The 18,623-nt window shown below is 34.7% G+C and overlaps 1 protein-coding gene across 14 annotated transcripts in view; it reads left to right on the plus strand.

The window, feature by feature from the left end:
- LOC149802549 (uncharacterized) overlaps positions 1-13,441 on the plus strand; it is a 39,382-nt gene extending 25,941 nt beyond the window's left edge. For 7 of the 14 annotated variants that reach the window (XR_016420048.1, XR_016420049.1, XR_016420054.1 and 4 more), the window contains 2 exons: positions 73-90; positions 5,708-13,441. Coding sequence is in view for 1 of the 14 variants with exons in the window: in XM_089951797.1 (XP_089807923.1) it covers positions 2,355-4,043 (1,689 nt within the window). In the remaining 13 variants the exon portion in view is untranslated. Of the gene's footprint in view, positions 1-72; positions 91-1,712; positions 4,066-4,513; positions 5,355-5,707 lie in introns of those variants that run through there. The other 7 variants (XR_016420051.1, XR_016420052.1, XR_016420058.1 and 4 more) reach the window with 5 other exon arrangements.
- Positions 13,442-18,623: the final 5,182 nt, after the last annotated feature.

The raw sequence follows: 18,623 nt of genomic DNA on the forward strand, positions 1-18,623 counted from the left end.
TTCCAAGTATAATATCACTATATTGTAAACATAATATCACTATATTGTAAGTATAATATCACTATATTGTAGGTATAATAGCACTATATTGTAAGTATAATATCACTATATTGTAAACATAATAGCACTATATTGTAAGTATAATAGCACTATATTGTAAGTATAATAGCACTATATTGTAAGCATAATATCACTATATTGTAAGTATAATAGCACTATATTGTAAGTATAATAGCACTATATTGTAAGTATAGTATCACTATATTGTAAACATAATATCACTATATTGTAAGTATAATATCACTATATTGTAAGTATAATATCACTATATTGTAAGTATAATAGCACTATATTGTAAGTATAATATCACTATATTGTAAACATAATATCACTATATTGTAAGTATAATATCACTACATTGTAAGTATAATATCACTATATTGTAGGTATAATAGCACTATATTGTAAGTATAATATCACTATATTGTAAGTATAGTATCACTATATTGTAAGTATAATATCACTATATTGTAAGTATAATATCACTATATTGTAAACATAATATCACTATATTGTAAGTATAATATCACTATATTGTAAGTATAATATCACTATATTGTAAGTATAATATCACTATATTGTAAACATAATATCACTATATTGTAAACATAATATCACTATATTGTAAGTATAATAGCACTATATTCCAAGTATAATATCACTATATTGTAAGTATAATAGCACTATATTGTAAGTATAATATCACTATATTGTAAGTATAATAGCACTATATTGTAAGTATAATATCACTATATTGTAAGTATAATATCACTATATTGTAAGTATAATAGCACTATATTCCAAGCATAATATCACTATATTGTAAGTATAATAGCACTATATTGTAAACATAATATCACTATATTGTAAGTATAATAGCACTATATTGTAAGTATAATAGCACTATATTCCAAGCATAATATCACTATATTGTAAGCATAATATCACTATATTGTAAGTATAATATCACTATATTGTAAGTATAATATCACTATATTGTAAGTATAATAGCACTATATTGTAAGTATAATATCACTATATTGTAAGCATAATATCACTATATTGTAAGTATAATATCACTATATTGTAAGTATAATATCACTATATTGTAAGCATAATATCACTATATTGTAAGTATAATATCACTATATTGTAAGCATAATATCACTATATTGTAAGTATAATATCACTATATTGTAAGCATAATATCACTATATTGTAAGCATAATATCACTATATTGTAAGTATAATATCACTATATTGTAAGTATAATATCACTATATTGTAAGTATAATAGCACTATATTGTAAACATAATATCACTATATTGTAAGCATAATATCACTATATTGTAAGCATAATATCACTATATTGTAAGTATAATATCACTATATTGTAAGCATAATATCACTATATTGTAAGTATAATATCACTATATTGTAAGTATAATATCACTATATTGTAAGTATAATAGCACTATATTCCAAGTATAATATCACTATATTGTAAGCATAATATCACTATATTGTAAGTATAATAGCACTATATTGTAAGTATAATATCACTATATTGTAAGTATAATAGCACTATATTGTAAACATAATATCACTATATTGTAAGTATAATAGCACTATATTGTAAGTATAATAGCACTATATTGTAAGCATAATATCACTATATTGTAAGTATAATAGCACTATATTGTAAGTATAATAGCACTATATTCCAAGTATAATATCACTATATTGTAAGCATAATATCACTATATTGTAAGTATAATATCACTATATTGTAAGTATAACACTGGTCAACAGTGAAATCATTACTGACTTGAAAAGGCCCTAATCTGTAGTATTTTGGTGTGCCGAACACGAATATAACCGTGAAAAATTTGTATTGGCTCTCGTTTTGAAGATATTCATATACCTCATTTTCTATGTTTCACTGTGTAAATTTCTCCAGTAGGACTGCAGCAACATCCGGAATAATGATGTAACATTGCATAATACCATCATGCTCACATCATCCACAGTTGATTGCATCATTTTCTGATGCAATGCAATACTAATGCCATGCGGCTGCTGAAGTAAGTTGACGTCAGCAGTGTACTATACATGTGTAGGCCTATTATACTAATGCCAGGCGGCTGCTGAAGCTGACGTAAGCAGTGTACTATATAAAGCCCAATCAGATAGGTTCAGCATTTAAAATATTTTAGACGTTGTGCGAGACAGTTCAAGCTACTGTTACATAAAACTTATTATTTTGTCCATTTACGTACAATAAAGAACAGTAATGCCTCGAAAGTGTGTTAATACCGCGGACAATTTTTGCTATATTTGTGGGGAAGTGACATTTGCCAACCAGAAGAAAAGTATCAATTCTCAAGTGAAGAAGGCATATCATCTTTACTTCGGATGCAAGGTTGGTGACCAAGACAAGCCTTGGGCTCCGCATATATGCTGTGCTACATGTACAACACAGCTTTCACAGTGGTTGAATTGCAAAAGGTCATCAATGCCGTTTGCAGTCCCAATGGTGTGGAGAGAGCCAAGCAACCACCTAAATGACTGTTACTTCTGCTTGGTTTCTCCTCTTTCCGGCGGAATAACGAAGCGAAAGAAGTCGAGAATAGTCTACCCAAACATTCCGTCTGCATTGAGACCAGTTCCACATGGTGAGGGACTTCCTATTCCAGAACCTCCAGCAGAATATTCTCTTGATTCATCTGACGAAGACAAAGGTGAGTCGACCTGTTCTTCTCCTGGTCCATCAGCATGCAGTGATCCAGATTTTCACTGTGGTGCATCATCAACCCTACACAGAATAACACAGGAAGAACTAAATGACCTGATTCGTGATTTGGACTTATCAAAGAACAAGGCAGAATTGCTAGGATCAAGACTCCAACAATGGAATCTTCTAGAAGAAGATGTCACAATTACTGCATATCGAAAGCGCCACCAGCAATTGGAGCCTTTCTTCAGAAAGGAAAGTAATCTGATATTCTGTTCCGATATTGAGGGCCTCATGAATGCTTTAAAAATCACTCATGACCCACAAGAATGGAGACTATTTGTGGACTCTTCGAAACTGAGTCTCAAGGCTGTGCTTTTGCACAATGGAAACATTCTTCCATCTATTCCAGTAGCGTATGCTGTCCACATGAAAGAGACATACGATAACTTAAGGCAGCTACTGAATTCCATTGAGTATAACAAGTACAGCTGGCACCTCTGTGGTGATTTGAAGGTAGTTGCCCTTTTAATGGGACTGCAGCAAGGATATACAAAATACATGTGTTTCTTATGCGAGTGGGATAGCCGAGCAAGGGAAATGCACTACATGAGGAAGGAATGGACTCACAGGCAGAATGTAGCTATTGGAGAGAAGAATATCCAACACCCAGCTCTGGTTGAGGCTCAGAAAATCTTGCTACCACCCCTTCACATCAAACTAGGTTTGATGAAGAACTTCGTGAAAGCCATTGACCGGACTTTGCCAGCATTCCGATACCTGCATGAAAAATTCCCTCGACTCAGCGAAGCAAAGATTAAAGAGGGAGTTTTTGTGGGTCCTCAGATTCGAGAGCTTTTCAAAGATGACCGGTTCAACAACTTGCTGGAAGGTGACGCGAAACAAGCATGGAATGCTTTTCGCCTAGTTTCTACAAACTTCCTCGGAAATGTTAGGGCAGAAAACTATAAGGAACTAGTAGAAGACAAGTTGATGAAGTATAAGAAACTTGGCTGCAATATGTCTCTAAAGATTCACCTCCTTCATTCCCATTTGGATTTCTTTCCTAGCAACTGTGGTATTGTTAGTGATGAACACGGCGAACGTTTTCATCAAGATATCGCAACAATGGAACAAATATACCAGGGAAAATGGTCCACTACAATGCTGGCTGACTACTGCTGGACACTCCTCAGAGATGCTCCCGAACAGCTGTACAAGAGACAGGCGAAGAAATCTAAGATGTAGTCAATGACTTGATTTTTTATAGGTAGGCTATTACAGTTGACCTTTTACTATTGGAATGCATTTCGTTATGTAAACATTAATTTCTTGCAGATTACAAAAAAACTAGAGCCAATTTTGCAATTTGACTGTCATATTCGTGTTCAGCACATAAAAATTGATAAGAATTGACTAATTTTATTTCAGTAACATGACTTTTGTAAAAATTTGTTGTCCAGTGTAATATCACTATATTGTAAGTATAATAGCACTATATTCCAAGTATAATATCACTATATTGTAAGCATAATATCACTATATTGTAAGTATAATAGCACTATATTGTAAGTATAATAGCACTATATTGTAAGCATAATATCACTATATTGTAAGTATAATAGCACTATATTGTAAGTATAATAGCACTATATTGTAAGTATAATATCACTATATTGTAAGTATAATATCACTATATTGTAAGTATAATAGCACTATATTGTAAGTATAATATCACTATATTGTAAGTATAATAGCACTATATTGTAAACATAATATCACTATATTGTAAGTATAATATCACTATATTGTAAGTATAATATCACTATATTGTAAGCATAATATCACTATATTGTAAGTATAATAGCACTATACTGTAAGTATAATATCTAAATTGGATGTTTGAGCTTAGCTAGATCTTCTTGTTTAAATGGCGTCGAGAGTTCGATATCCAGAATACGAGAGTTCGGTGTTGAGAATACGGGTCCAAAGCGTCATCATAATGTATGTTTACCTGTATTTGTTCGTGGCTTATTGATATATTGGATGTACCTGATGCTGGATGCTATACGTGACAAATATTTGGTGTACATTTAATTGTCAACTTTTTCAATGCATATTCCCTATTGTTTCAAATGACATGTAAACATTAGATTTGACTTTTGTTTAGATTTTAACTAATGTTCTTGAATGTGTATATGGTCAGACTCAACTCATTTTTATTTTTTTCATTTCCTCAGAAAGGCCATTGTCACTGAATTGTATAAACCCCTTTATTTATTAAATACATGTACTCGGGTTTCGTCTTTTGTGAACAACGATACGCGAGGGTGATTTATGTATATTGTACAATATTTCAAAACAGTGAATTCGGTTCATCCTATGCCGCGCGTGCGAAGTGCTTTCGATGGGAAAGACCGATATTCATCAAGCGCACAGACGATGTAGGGCTACATTTTCTGTGCATAAATGCCCTACCGTAGGACGAAATCTTTCCATTACGGAACGTCTTGTTAGTGAGCAGTCTACTTAAGGACTTGCACATCTTCAGCTGTAGAGGTATGTGAGTTATTTATTAATTTCTTATACATATTATAGTTTATAACTATCGTACTACCACGTTTATTTTGGGCATTTTCTATGTAGCTCCGGCTTGTGTAGTATAATGCAAATATTTGCTATTCTTGTATGTGACTTAACAGGAGATTTTTTATTAGCACTAAAGTTGAATTTTATTAAGAAACGTTTAGTACCATAGGATTCTTATCGGACACAGGTAGGTTCACTTCTGAACCTGTTTTTTGCTTGGTAATAATGTAATTTGTATAGCTTACCGTACGTATATAACGTCATTACGTGTTATCGTATATGCCCGTGTCATTCTTAGTACACTGCATTAGATTTATTTTCAGCTGATCAGAGTTGACGGGATACCAACTGTAGAGCTGACCATAGATGTTTACCATAGCTGCTGTAAAGCTGACCATATCAGCAGTAGAACTGATTGAACATAGAGTTGCTGGTTGAGTGGCAGGTGATCGGGCGTTGCTGACCGATTGGTGAGCGCTGATGGCTTGATTGACCGAGGAATTGAATGGTGGTCGGTGACTCCCTGTAATGTGACTGGTAGCCAAGTATTCTGGTGGCGGAGTGTTTTGTGTAACTCCATCTTTAAAATCTTTGTCTTAGTATATATGATTGTATAGTGCTATCTAAGCTGTATGAACACTGTTGCTAGTGAAATATAACTGTTTTATTCGCAGATACTTTTGTTTCTTTTTAATTGTGTAGGCATCATAGCTGTAATTTGATTTGCCAATGGTATTAAGTCGTGTTAGTACTTTTTAAATTCTGAAGACTATGATGTTCGTTAAACTGGTCATATGAAAGGTTCAAATAAAATCCTTTTCCTTTCTTTATTAGTAGTTTTTAAGTTGTGGTGGTTTCTAAGAAACTGGACTATCAAGGACAGCACAAAAGTTTGAAATCTTCCAAAAGAAGTGCCTGAAGAAGACGCTTGGCATCTTTCGGCATAACAGGATCAATAATTAAGTACTGAAGATCTTCGTCAAAGAACAGAATCAACAGCTCTTGTCCAGATTGTGAAGAAAAGATGACGGTGATGGCTGGTGCATGTATGCCCAATGTCACCAGATGCACTCCCCAGAATAACCGTTCTCTGGATCCCACACGGGAGACGAAAGAAGAGTCAGCCCAAAGAGACTTGGAGGAGGACTGTGGAGAAAGAGATAAAACAATGTGACCTGACGTGTTACACCATCACAAGTATGGCTGCAGACCGTCAACATTGTCTCTTTGGCTCCCTCTCGTCGAAGCCTCATGTACCACCAGAGGCACGACAAGAGATGAGTGAATGTTAGATGAAAGTTTAAAATAATGTGGAGGCTTTTTTTGGCCGAAAAACAATACATATTTATTAATTGTAGTAGAAGTTAACGCTGCTTTTAATGAAACCAAATCGAAGTGAATCAAGTTTAGTATCAACAGTTCTACAAAACAAACCCAACACGGTTTTTATAAGCCTTTACAAATATTTACTCATACGGCCATGACATCTAATATTCCCCGTTGTTCGAATTAGTGGATGCCATCATCAACAGCGTCATTTGACGCGACATCATTCAATTTATAAGAGAAGAAATACAATTTCTAAAGTTTTGCTAGGAATATTCCAACCTCAGTCAACTCTGTCTGGAGGGCTAATAAGTCATTCTTCAGACGGTATTGTTACTCAGAAGATTGTTAAGCAACCGCCATCTTCGCACATGGAATTTTTCCAGACTAGAAAAAGTAAATGAAGTTTGTTGGGTAGTAGGGCACAATTGAAGTCATAATTATTTGTTGGTCTAAAGGTGGAACAAACATCAGCCTTTGTAGAAACAATTTGATCTGCTCCATACGTAGTGCCAGAGTCTAATTCTCTGGTATTTTCTACGTATTCTCGTGATAGAAATGTATAAAAAAAAGCCCCAGCTGAATGTATTTAATGGGAATCAACTGCAACCTACAATTACTAATACACATCTCTTTCGGAGAGCAGTTGACTACATGTCAGCTATTATGATGTCTGGTAATGAATGCTCTACCACTCAACATCTGCTGAAATAAATAACAAAAAAAAAAAAAAAAAAAAAAAAAAAAAAACAGGCGGGTCAAGTACACTCGTAGCATTTTGGTCTTGCAGCAGCCCAGAACGTTTACGACAGGACTTTAACAGCATCCTTGGAATCTGCTGATGTCATTGTTCGGCGCTAGGTTTTGAGCGCGAATTTTATAAATTATATCGATGCTGTAGGAAGCTTTCCATAGTTACAATTTTTCTGAGGTTGGTTGTATAAGTGGTTTGAGAAATTTGTGAGTGGTAAGCACTTCACGATAGCACGAGAACGCGCCTTCCGTTCCGGCTATGTACAAAGGACAAAATAAACAACAGAGCTTGTGTTGTTGGTAAATTAATCTAACCAGGATGTCAAACATATCGCGGAGACTCTGAAGTTTATTATTTTTTCATAGGGCAATGTATTCTGCATCACGCCCAAAGTTCTATCAAACATTTTATGATTTCAAGGTTATAGAACGAGGCGGACAACTTAGTACGGCATTATAACTCTAAAAATAATATTCGGACAATAGTTGAATGTTCCTGAGAATTTAAAGAGAAACAAAAGAAAAAAGTTGGTCCTGTAAGTTTCATATTTGCAGGAGTTTTGTTCTCTCTTTTCAAAATGAATTATTAATATATACGTCTTGATCATGCCGAATCATCCATATTCTTACCTTGCTACAAATGACATGATAAAAGATGTAGAGAGCTTTCTGATTTCTGGAGATCTGAGTGGTGAACATAAAAATAACAGACACGCAAAATTAAACAGGGGTTATTAGATAATTATATACACATAACTCTGCCTATTGTGGATGGTGAGTGACTGTAGAACATGCTATTTGAATGTTACACTTGCAGCCACCAGTATAAAACTGACCGTGACATGTCCCGGCACGCAGACTTCAGGCCATCAGAGTGAACACGAAGTGAAACAGACGTAAAAAACGTGATGCAGGCATTTGCAGATTTTACTGATTCATTCGATAATGAATGCAAACAAGCCCTGTTTACTTTATCATCATGTAATACCTCCGTCTCCTGCGGAATCTGGTCTTTTGATAAGGATTGCAAGTGGGGAAAAACGTTTGAAAGCGTTTTGAAAACCGATTCGTCGAAAGGACTAGTTTTCATGCATCTATAAAGTTGTAATTTATATAAATTTACATCCAGCGGCAATCAAGAAAGTTGACATTTCCTTATGCTCCAGGAGGAATATAAACTTAGCATGGGAAATGCGCTGTCCACTCAGCTGGATCAACTTCTGAGGTAAGCTACAACAGCAAACGGTCCTTCTGTGATGACTGAAAATATAAACTGCTAGATAAAGCAGAGTCTGATGCTGCGTACAGCACAGGTCATCCAAATAGAAAAAGGATACATATATGATGGAAACATTGAGCTGCAGTCATCTACATGCCTGCCTAGCACTATTTAGGGATTGGGCGAGAAGGCTTGACTTGCCTTCTAAAGGTAAAACATCAAGCTTTTGTGACAGATACGTTACAATGTTGTTTTCAATAGGGAAATTGAACGAGACCATTGTGGGACATTAGAGTAACATGTTAGAAACGTTCCTGCAAACGTATTGGAACAACTTCCTATCAAACAGTGAAATCAAAACCAGTCCTATCAAACTCATATTATAAGAACGGAAGTCAAACACACCAAGAGTCTTAGAGGATGACACGTTTTATTTAGTTCATCATTTGTTTATACACAAAGTTTTCTGTACCGGGTCTCCCTTCTTCTCACGAAAAAGCGGGTACATGAATGACGCTTCACTGTTTTGATGATTCTTTGCAATGTTCTTCGACTGACATAATGGTCAAATGTCCAGATAAAATGTATTTCTGTTCCTACTGTAGTATGCTGGTAAGCTTGATTAAAACATTAATTTTGACATTGGTGAAGAATCAATAAATGTAAGCTAATCAATGTTAAGGCAGTCATCCAGACACACAGAGATGATAAACGAGTCGCATCCAGACACACAGAGGTGATAAACGTGTCGCATTAAATGGACAACATGCATTCTTAGGACGAGACTGTACACTTGGCGTTTGTAAGACTTGGTAATGTCATACTTTCCCAACATCGTGAGTATGTTGTTACATTCAAAGAGCTAGGCAACAATAGTCACCTTGGAAGTTTCCCAACATCATAAGGATGTTCTTACATTCAAAGAGTTAGACAATACGCGACACCTTGGACATTTCCCATCCTCGGAGTATGTTCAAAGACATTCAAAGAGCTAGGAAATACTAGACACCTTGGAAGTTTCCAAGCATCATAAAGATCTTGTGACATTTAAGGAGCTAGGGAATAATAGACACCTTCAACGTTTCCCAACATCAATAGTATGTCGTGACATTCCATAGACTAATGTATGATAGGTAACCTGGACGTTTCAGACTGTCTTGATAAAGATCTGGAGAACAGCAGTAAGATCAATACGCCATTGCTCTACAAAAAGTTCATTCCAAGAAAGGCTGGTTGCTCATTTATGATGGTCACGAAGACCTTCCGGCTGCACGCAGAGCAACATCTCCAATGCACTTGCTTAGATCAAACTATTTATCTTTAATTCCAAGAAATGAGCCTAGTTATTCCCAACCTTGCATATCATAGTTCCAGCCTTGCGTATCATAGTTGGCCGTTAGCTGAGAAAGGAGTTCTATAAATAGTTTGGTTTGATTGTGACACTATAATCCCAGTAATTTGTGCACGGTATTATCTTTTGACGGGACAATAATCAATGCCATCTTAAAGGGTGATTACATCAATGAAAATGTCAATTTTCAGTCTCAATGTACATCTGCAGAATTGTTTATAGGATGATGTTTGGGAGTACAACGGCAGGACTGTATTTTATTCCCAGCTAGAAATTCTAAACAGGCACAAGGTATATTTGCCTGCAATCCATAGTTAATTCTTTGACTGCCGGGACGACATATATATCGTATAAAGAATGGCTCCGAGGACGACATTTATTTGGTACACTGCTAAGCTTGCAGGCTGCTTATGTCTTTACGAGTGTTCCGTGTACCAATAGTTTTCGATCAACACTTTCCAGACGTTTTACCTTATTTTGTTTTAACTATTGTATGGAAGTAAGCTGAAAACAGTGATACCTAAATCTATGATATTTTGTAAATTTTTAATGTGTGTTATTATCGCCATTTTATTTTTAGTTCTAGTTTTAGAAAATTCAAGAAGAAATACTATTTCATTGAATTATGGATTGCTCTGTTGATAGACAACTCATATCAAAACTTTTTTTGTTAACAATAATTCCGAACATATCAAATAACGGAGGCCTTGTAAATGACTCAAGGGAAAAAATCTTCATGTACTCTAGTAATACAATACATATTAAAGATTATGTATCAAAATTAAATATTGTGCACTATATAAAATGTCATACTTGAGGAATTGTCCAATAGGAAGATCGTATTGAGAATTTTAATACTTGAGGACTTTTCCAATATGAAGATTGTATTGAGGATTTTTCCAATATGAAGATTGTATTGAGAATTTTTATACCTGAAAATTTTTCCAATATGAAGATTGTATTGAGAATTTGAATACTTGATGATTTATCCAATATGAAGATTGTATTGAGAATTTTAATACCTGAGGATTTTTCCAATATGAAGATTGTATTGAGAATTTGAATACTTGAGGATTTATCCAATATGAAGATTGTATTGAGAATTTTAATACCTGAGGATTTTTCCAATATGAAGATTGTATTGAGAATTTGAATACTTGAGGATTTATCCAATATGAAGATTGTATTAAGAATTTTAATACTTGAGGACTTTTCCAGTATGAAGATTGTATTGAGAATTTTAATACCTGAGGATTTTTCCAATATGAAGATTGTATTGAGAATTTTAATACTTGATGAATTGTCCAAAGTGAAGATTGTATTAAGAATTTTAATAAATGATTAATTATGGGGCACTGTATTTTGATTAAATCATCGCAAAATAACAGACCAGATTTGTGTTTTAGTGAAATATCGTATACTAGTCAGGATGCTGATGCTGATTTGCATATTATTTTGCGTATCTGTACGCATTTTACCAGGCGCTTATCTTGTATTGTACCAGACAAAATGCGTACATAAACGCCAAAGGTAGTAAGCGCGCCATACATCGTTGAAAAACATTACATCAAGATGCATTTGTGGCAAATGTTTTCATTTCATCAAAAACATAAACGTCACGGTGAATCATGACGTTTTAAATATTCAAGGGGTTTAACCTTAATTAAACATCGGTGCTTTCCTCACAAATATCGCCAATAATTTCGTTTCTGGTTAATTTAACATAGGGGGCTTATTCTTTTTCCTTTATAGTCACTTGGAAACAGCAAAAACAAAATCTATCTTGGAAAATTGCTAAATTCTGTATTTCCAAATCACCACCGTGGTTATCAAAACCTACCAAAATAATATATGACCTTTGCGAATTCAAAATGTCCTCAACAAATCACAGAAGATTCAATGAAATCAGAGCCATACGTCAATGTATACAGACACTTTGACATATGGAAATAAAGTTGGAGATGCCTTGGCAATACCATAGAGCACAATCAATAACCAGTTACCGGATAAAGCCTTAATCTTTAATGCAGAAATAAGTCACACTCGAAGCTTTGAACTACTGCCGATACTCGCTTATAAGTCGAGTCTAACTGCAAACAATCTGGGTATTTGCAGTTTCAAGTTGGGCTTGTGCTATAAGTGAGCATATACGGAACGTTGAAACATCTCAAAAACAAATTTCATTATCTTTTCGGATTCAGTTTCCACACTGAAAGCCTTGCAGAATCTTAAATCTGACAACCCATTAATATCCAAGCTATAAAATAAACATGTTCTCATACAATCTCTGAAAAATATTCTGTACTGTCTGCTGGCTACACTGCTATACGGGTAATTAAAGGGCAGTAAAGCCGCCACAACTGCTACTGTCAACCGTCTCTGAACAGAAGATTTTATAAACCGACTTAAAATATTCTGTAAATCAGCACGTTCGTCACACTTGGCAAAATATGTGGAATGAGAACCCTATAAACGAACTTCAGAACATCAAGCCTAACACTCCAGGTGGCATCTTTCGTATAGAAAAAAATCGGAGGTGATATTATTCCAATCGCTTATTGGACACAAATCTGCATACCGTTTGAAAAAAAAAGAACCTCGACCGGAATGCATACCTTACCAGTGTCCACTGACAGTGGAACACATTCTTGAAGAGTGGTCGATTTCCACCCTGTGGCAGAGTGGTCGATTTCCAACCTGTGGTAGAGTGATGGATTTCCACCCTGTGAAAAACAAGTATTTTGACGTGAACTTATTTAAAAATAAACTTATATTCCAGAAATTTGTACTTCAGTATCAGCATTTCTGCTCAGTATTACCTGTATCATATACATATTATATATACTGCATTGATACAATTTGAATATATACTAAATGTATGGGCTTTTTTTAGTGTATCAATACTCAGCTACATTGTTTTGTACTATATTTAAATGAAACGAATTTGTACTTTTGTCACATGTGATTTGTAGTGAGTTGCAATTTAACATTAACTTGACCCGTTTATGATAACCGTATTTACTCGCATATACGACGAATCCAACTGCGAACTGCACAGACCCAGATCTTCCGTCGCATAATGCGCTGGCAGATCTGGATCTGTGCAGTTTGTTAGAAGCAATAAATAGAACAAACAACATAGAGATTGATCTGCAGGCGTATTATCCTCCGGCAGATCAGGATCTTTTGGTGTTTGCAGTTTCTCTGGACCTACAATAAGTATAGACGGAACGATAAGGCCTCTTTTGTGTTGCTTAGGACTGAGATATTTTGAGACTTAGTGAGAAAAGAATGAGCAAGGAAAATGAAATTTGACGTGCTCTTTCTTCGTAAATAACCAATGCTGTATTTCTCCGCTTTTTATGTACATAATGAATTTGTCTTATATAAAGTGATACCTTGAACATATGTACGTATTTGTCTGTGCTTTTAGGGCCGACGTCGAATTTTTTTTTTCGTACGGCCATTCTTTATTTACAGTGGTGGATGAGAAGAAAGACTGTTTTCAGAAGCAGACAGCAACAACAACCTGCCATTTATTTCGAACTCTATGGTGAATTACATATCGAGTGAATTTAAGTCACCCTGCTTTGAAGGGGGAACATTTGTTTGTGCTATAACTAAGTTTGTCACCACAACGAATCATCTGAGACCTAAAACTAGAGGTATGAGGCATCAATAGAGATAAAATAATTATTGGCACGGATAATGGTAACAGATAAGCAAATAATAGTGGCGGTAGCTGTGCTGTTTTTACTACATTAATCACTGTGGTATCTAAATAACACTAAGGCTTCAATATTTCATAAATTTGTATTGCTATTGTTTGCTGACATATTGTTCGTCTTTGTTTAAATCTGTAATAATGTTAAACCATTGTTAGCATTAGAAGGGGCGGAAGCATCAACAGTAGTGGTAACAGTAGCAGCAGCAGCAATAGTATGTACCATACAATTTATGTGTATTTCATTTTAAAAGAAGAATTAACTGTTCCGTAAGGCTTGATATATTTATTTATTCTGTTTTTGACATTAATCTGAGAAGATTTCAAAATATAGAATTATAAAATATACGTATATATCTTTCATTTAGCACGGTGAAAGGAAATAAATATGTGTTAGTTCAAACCCTTGGCCCGCTTATGGATGGATGGATGTACGCGTGCGTATGTTTCAAACTGCGTGTCTATTTACGTATATAAACTTACAGGTAAATCGTCAAAAAATAGAGTGTGTGCGATTTGGGTTTTTAATGTAGCTTTAACAATTTTTCATTCATATCGCTAAGATGCCTGCATCGTGGCAGCTTATACTGATGTCATAGCACTATGGCTGCTTCATGCCACAGACATGTCGCATCATGTCACAATATCCTGACACCAGACTGACAAGTCCTAACACTAACCTCTTAATGCTGAGCGCCAAGCGAGGCAGTATCATAATTATAAGTCTTTGATCTGACTCGGCCGGAGTTCGAACCCGCAACCTGACGCATCCGAGGAAAGCACTCTTACCACTTATGCCACCGGAGTGGTGTAAAAAAAAAAAATGAAGAACGGAAGGTTTATATTTAACTAATTTTAAAGTCTTACAAAGAACGGTTGGATATATGTCTCTAATTTAAATAAAGTTTCTAATTCAATTTTAGAGCTAGCTCTACAAGTTATATGGAGAGTTCTGTAAACAACTCGAGTTCTATAATGAATTGAATATTTGTATTTTTTAAAAAGACCGTCCATACTGCATATAAATTTTAATTCTTTATTGCTTATGAAGGCGTACTCGACATGAACTGTTGTTGTTGTTGTAGGGTTTAACGCCATTTTTCAGCACACGATAGGCTATACATGGCGGTCAGTATTAATGGTGGAGGAAGAACCCGGGAAATCTCGGGAAAGAACCACCGACCCTCGAGAAGCTACTGGCATGCTTTCTCACATACCACATTGGCCGAATCTGAGACTCGAACCCATGCATCTACAAGTTATATGGAGAGCTCCCTAAACAAATTGAGTTCTATAATGAATTGAATATTTGTATTAAAAAAAGGCCGTCCATACTGCATATAAATTTTAATTCTTTATTGCTTATGAAAGCGTACTCGACATGAACTAGTAGTCGCTGTATATATAGTTTTTAATAAGACGCAATATGTGTTACTTTAGCGTCTTATAACAGGGGAGAGTTGGGTTGAAGCTAGTTATTTAACATTCTTCAAATCTAGGGTGACGACAGTTTAAACGCTTTAGAATTTTGAAATCAGAATCATACATCATCCAGTGTTATAAGATTGGGAGCCTTACGAAACCCTTACACTGCTAAATATAAGGATATTGTTTACGCATGATCTTCAGACCCGGGAATGAACTTTTGACCTGATGTGTCGTTGGTAGTCGACGCTCATCGCTTTTCTAAGAAACCTAAATAGGTCAATGGCGTATTTACATGTTGTTTTCGATTAGATGAACCTGTTCGGTAAGTGCCAGAGTACATTTGTTTTTCTTAATTTTTCCCGTTTTTTCACAAGGAAATATTTACTGAATCCTGTTGAATTATTATATTTCCACTTCCATTATTCACAAATCTGCAAACGAAAAGCGTTAATTTAGTCTGTTTCTGTAGTTTGTGTATGTATAGATCTAGGTCATGTAAGGTCATCCCTGTGCTACTAAAATAGTTTTCAACATCCGATACAAAACACAATTCCTGCGTCGCAATAAACACCATCGCAAATTAAGTATCGGCACACTTTAGCTTTTTGCGTTGTTAGAATTTGATAGGAAACGAGATCTAGCGGTACGATTTTGGTCTCCGGTACAATCTAGCATTTTGGCGTTGTTAGAATCTAATTTTAAAAAAAAAGCATAATCTATCTAGTTGGTGTAGTTTGGGTTTCCGGTACATCTAGTATTTTTCGCCTTTTTTAGAATCGGATGAGAAAAATCAGAATAACAAGGGCCCCAGGTGGCCGAGTGGTCTAAGTTGCCGGCCCCTACATATCACTGACATCTCACCTTTGTTTGCGTGGGTTCGTGTCTCGGGTATGCCAAGGTGTACAGCTGGCCGTATTTACATATATTCAATTCAATAAAGACCTCTCAATTTAGAGAGGACTCTAATTCAATTAGAGACTTCTACAGTTTTTAATCAGAGACCTCTATATATCAATTATAAACCTCTATAATTCAATTAGATACCTCAATTAATAATTGTTGACTTCTATAATTCAATTGTAGACCTCTCTAATGGATTTGGTGACCTCTACAAATGAATAAGAGAGCTCTTTAATTCAATTGCAGAGCTCTCTAACAGAATTAGAGACCTCTCTACTCTGGCATTGCTCCAGCAAATCCATAAATGAACTGTAGATGTTTTGAAATAAATTAGAAACCTCTCTAATTCAGTTATAGACGGCTGTTATTAATTTGAAGAGATCTCTAAATAGTGTTTCCAGGCATCCATGCTTAACATTCTTTAAACGAAATTACAACTTTTCTCTTTCTTAATTCATGTACAGTAGATTCATGCTAAGAACCAAAATGGCTGCACAACACGAAATGAATCGCGAGACCAGTAACCAAAATAGGTAGCAAGAAATCGATAAAGAACACGAGCTCGAAACAATTGAACGACTGAGAAATATTGTTTTGAAAGCATGTATAACGTGTCAATGAAGGGTCGGTTAATATAGAGTACAAAGTATTGAATGTGATCGCGAATATCAAAGATTTCAGAGTTCTGTTGATGATTTATTTTCGATCATCTCCTTTGTCGACGTAATTAGCAAAGGGTTATCGAAGTATTTAATCAATTGTTAACAGACGTAATTTTACAGCCAAACCCTTTTAATCATTTTAAATTAAACAAAGGTTATCCTTGGATGTGAATACATGTATACAATTAATTGGATAATTATATCGATGCATTACCGAGAAGTTTAAAACTGCAGAAATTGTGTTGCTCAGTATTTAACATTATTTAACAGCCCGACTGGGAATGCAATATAATTAAATGGGGAAAATTCTAATCACATATTAAAAAAGCAAAATATTGTGTAATCAACATTTTAGACAGTCATTGTACTTTCGCTATGTTAACCGAGTTAAAGGTAGAGCATGTCTAGTTTGCTACATGTGCATTGATACGGGATTGTCGGGTTACAGTAGCAATTCACTACCATATGCCGTAATTTTTATATAAACAGTCAATATTTACCAGTCTCTTAGTTTTGAAAAAGTCTCCATCCTTGTACTGCCACTGGGTTAATTGAGTTATATATATATATATATATATATATATATATATATATATATATATATATATATATATATATATACACACACACACACCTTAATTAAATATTCGTAGAATGTTACAGGGGGACATTTCTTGGTCAGCAAGAACATGGGAATGTTGAAGTAACTTTCGTATGTGAAACTATTCAACTGTCAAAAGAAAAGAACGATCAATGTAGAGACAATACGAACATTTATAATACTTCTATATTTATTGATATAAAGCTTGTATCACTAGTAAATATAGTCCAGTTTTGTAAGTATATAACGTTTCCGTATCGTCCTTGTGCACTTCTGTTTCTCCAGTCCTTACTATATGAACATGTAAGATATATAGTCACGAGGAACTTTCTGCAAATGTTTTAAATGAGATAAACTATTTTACAAATAATAATGTGACGATACCATTGTTTTGACAAAATGCATTATTGAATATATAATACAATTCATTACCGTGTTCAGTGCAAATAGATATTTAAGAAGGGAAAAAAAGGATCAACACATGGACAAAGCAAAAATTTCTAATTCTCCTATATTTATTTTTTGTCACTATTGTAAAAACAGTACATATTTTCCATTATTATCAGTTTATAATGTCTATGTGCCATCTTTGCCATGGCTTGCCCCGTCTTTGCACATCTTTGTAGTTTTTAGTTGGACCGAATGTCCGGGAGTGAGAAATTAATATTTGACAATATTGTCGAGTTGAGACCTTAACAAGGAGCTATACGCTGAATAAGAGAGGTCTCTAACTCTATTACAGACCTCTCTAATTCTATTACAGAGAACTCAGATTATATTAAAGCGGTCTGCAATTCGATTATAGAGGTCAACAAATGAGACAAACTATTGAGGTCTCTAATTGAATTAGAGAGATATATAATTGATATATAGATCTCTCTGATTAAATTGTATAAGTCTCGAACTGAATTGGAGATCTATCTAAACTGAATTAGAGACCTCGATAAATAAATAAAGAAGTCTGTATTGAATTGAAGATATGTAAAAACGGCCATCCCATAAAAGTGAGTATGTGAGAAAGCTTGCCAGTAGCGTCCTGTGGGTTGGTGGTTATTTTCAGGTCTTTACCGAGTTCCTCCTCGACCAAATATATTGTCCACCATATATAGCCTATCATGTGCTGAAAAATGTCGTTAAACCCATCAAACCAAACAGCCAATATCATTTGTCTTCTAGAAAAGTGTCCATAGTGCGAAATTACATGAAATAAAATTGTTACTTTCCATTCATGAAATCATTCCAGATTACAGAATGGGGCTGATGCGTCTCAGCTCA

The sequence above is a fragment of the Sinohyriopsis cumingii genome, chromosome 3 (genome assembly GCF_028554795.1).
Source record: "Sinohyriopsis cumingii isolate HCF-2022 chromosome 3, ASM2855479v2, whole genome shotgun sequence".
In the NCBI taxonomy this organism is placed as follows: domain Eukaryota; kingdom Metazoa; phylum Mollusca; class Bivalvia; order Unionida; family Unionidae; genus Sinohyriopsis; species Sinohyriopsis cumingii.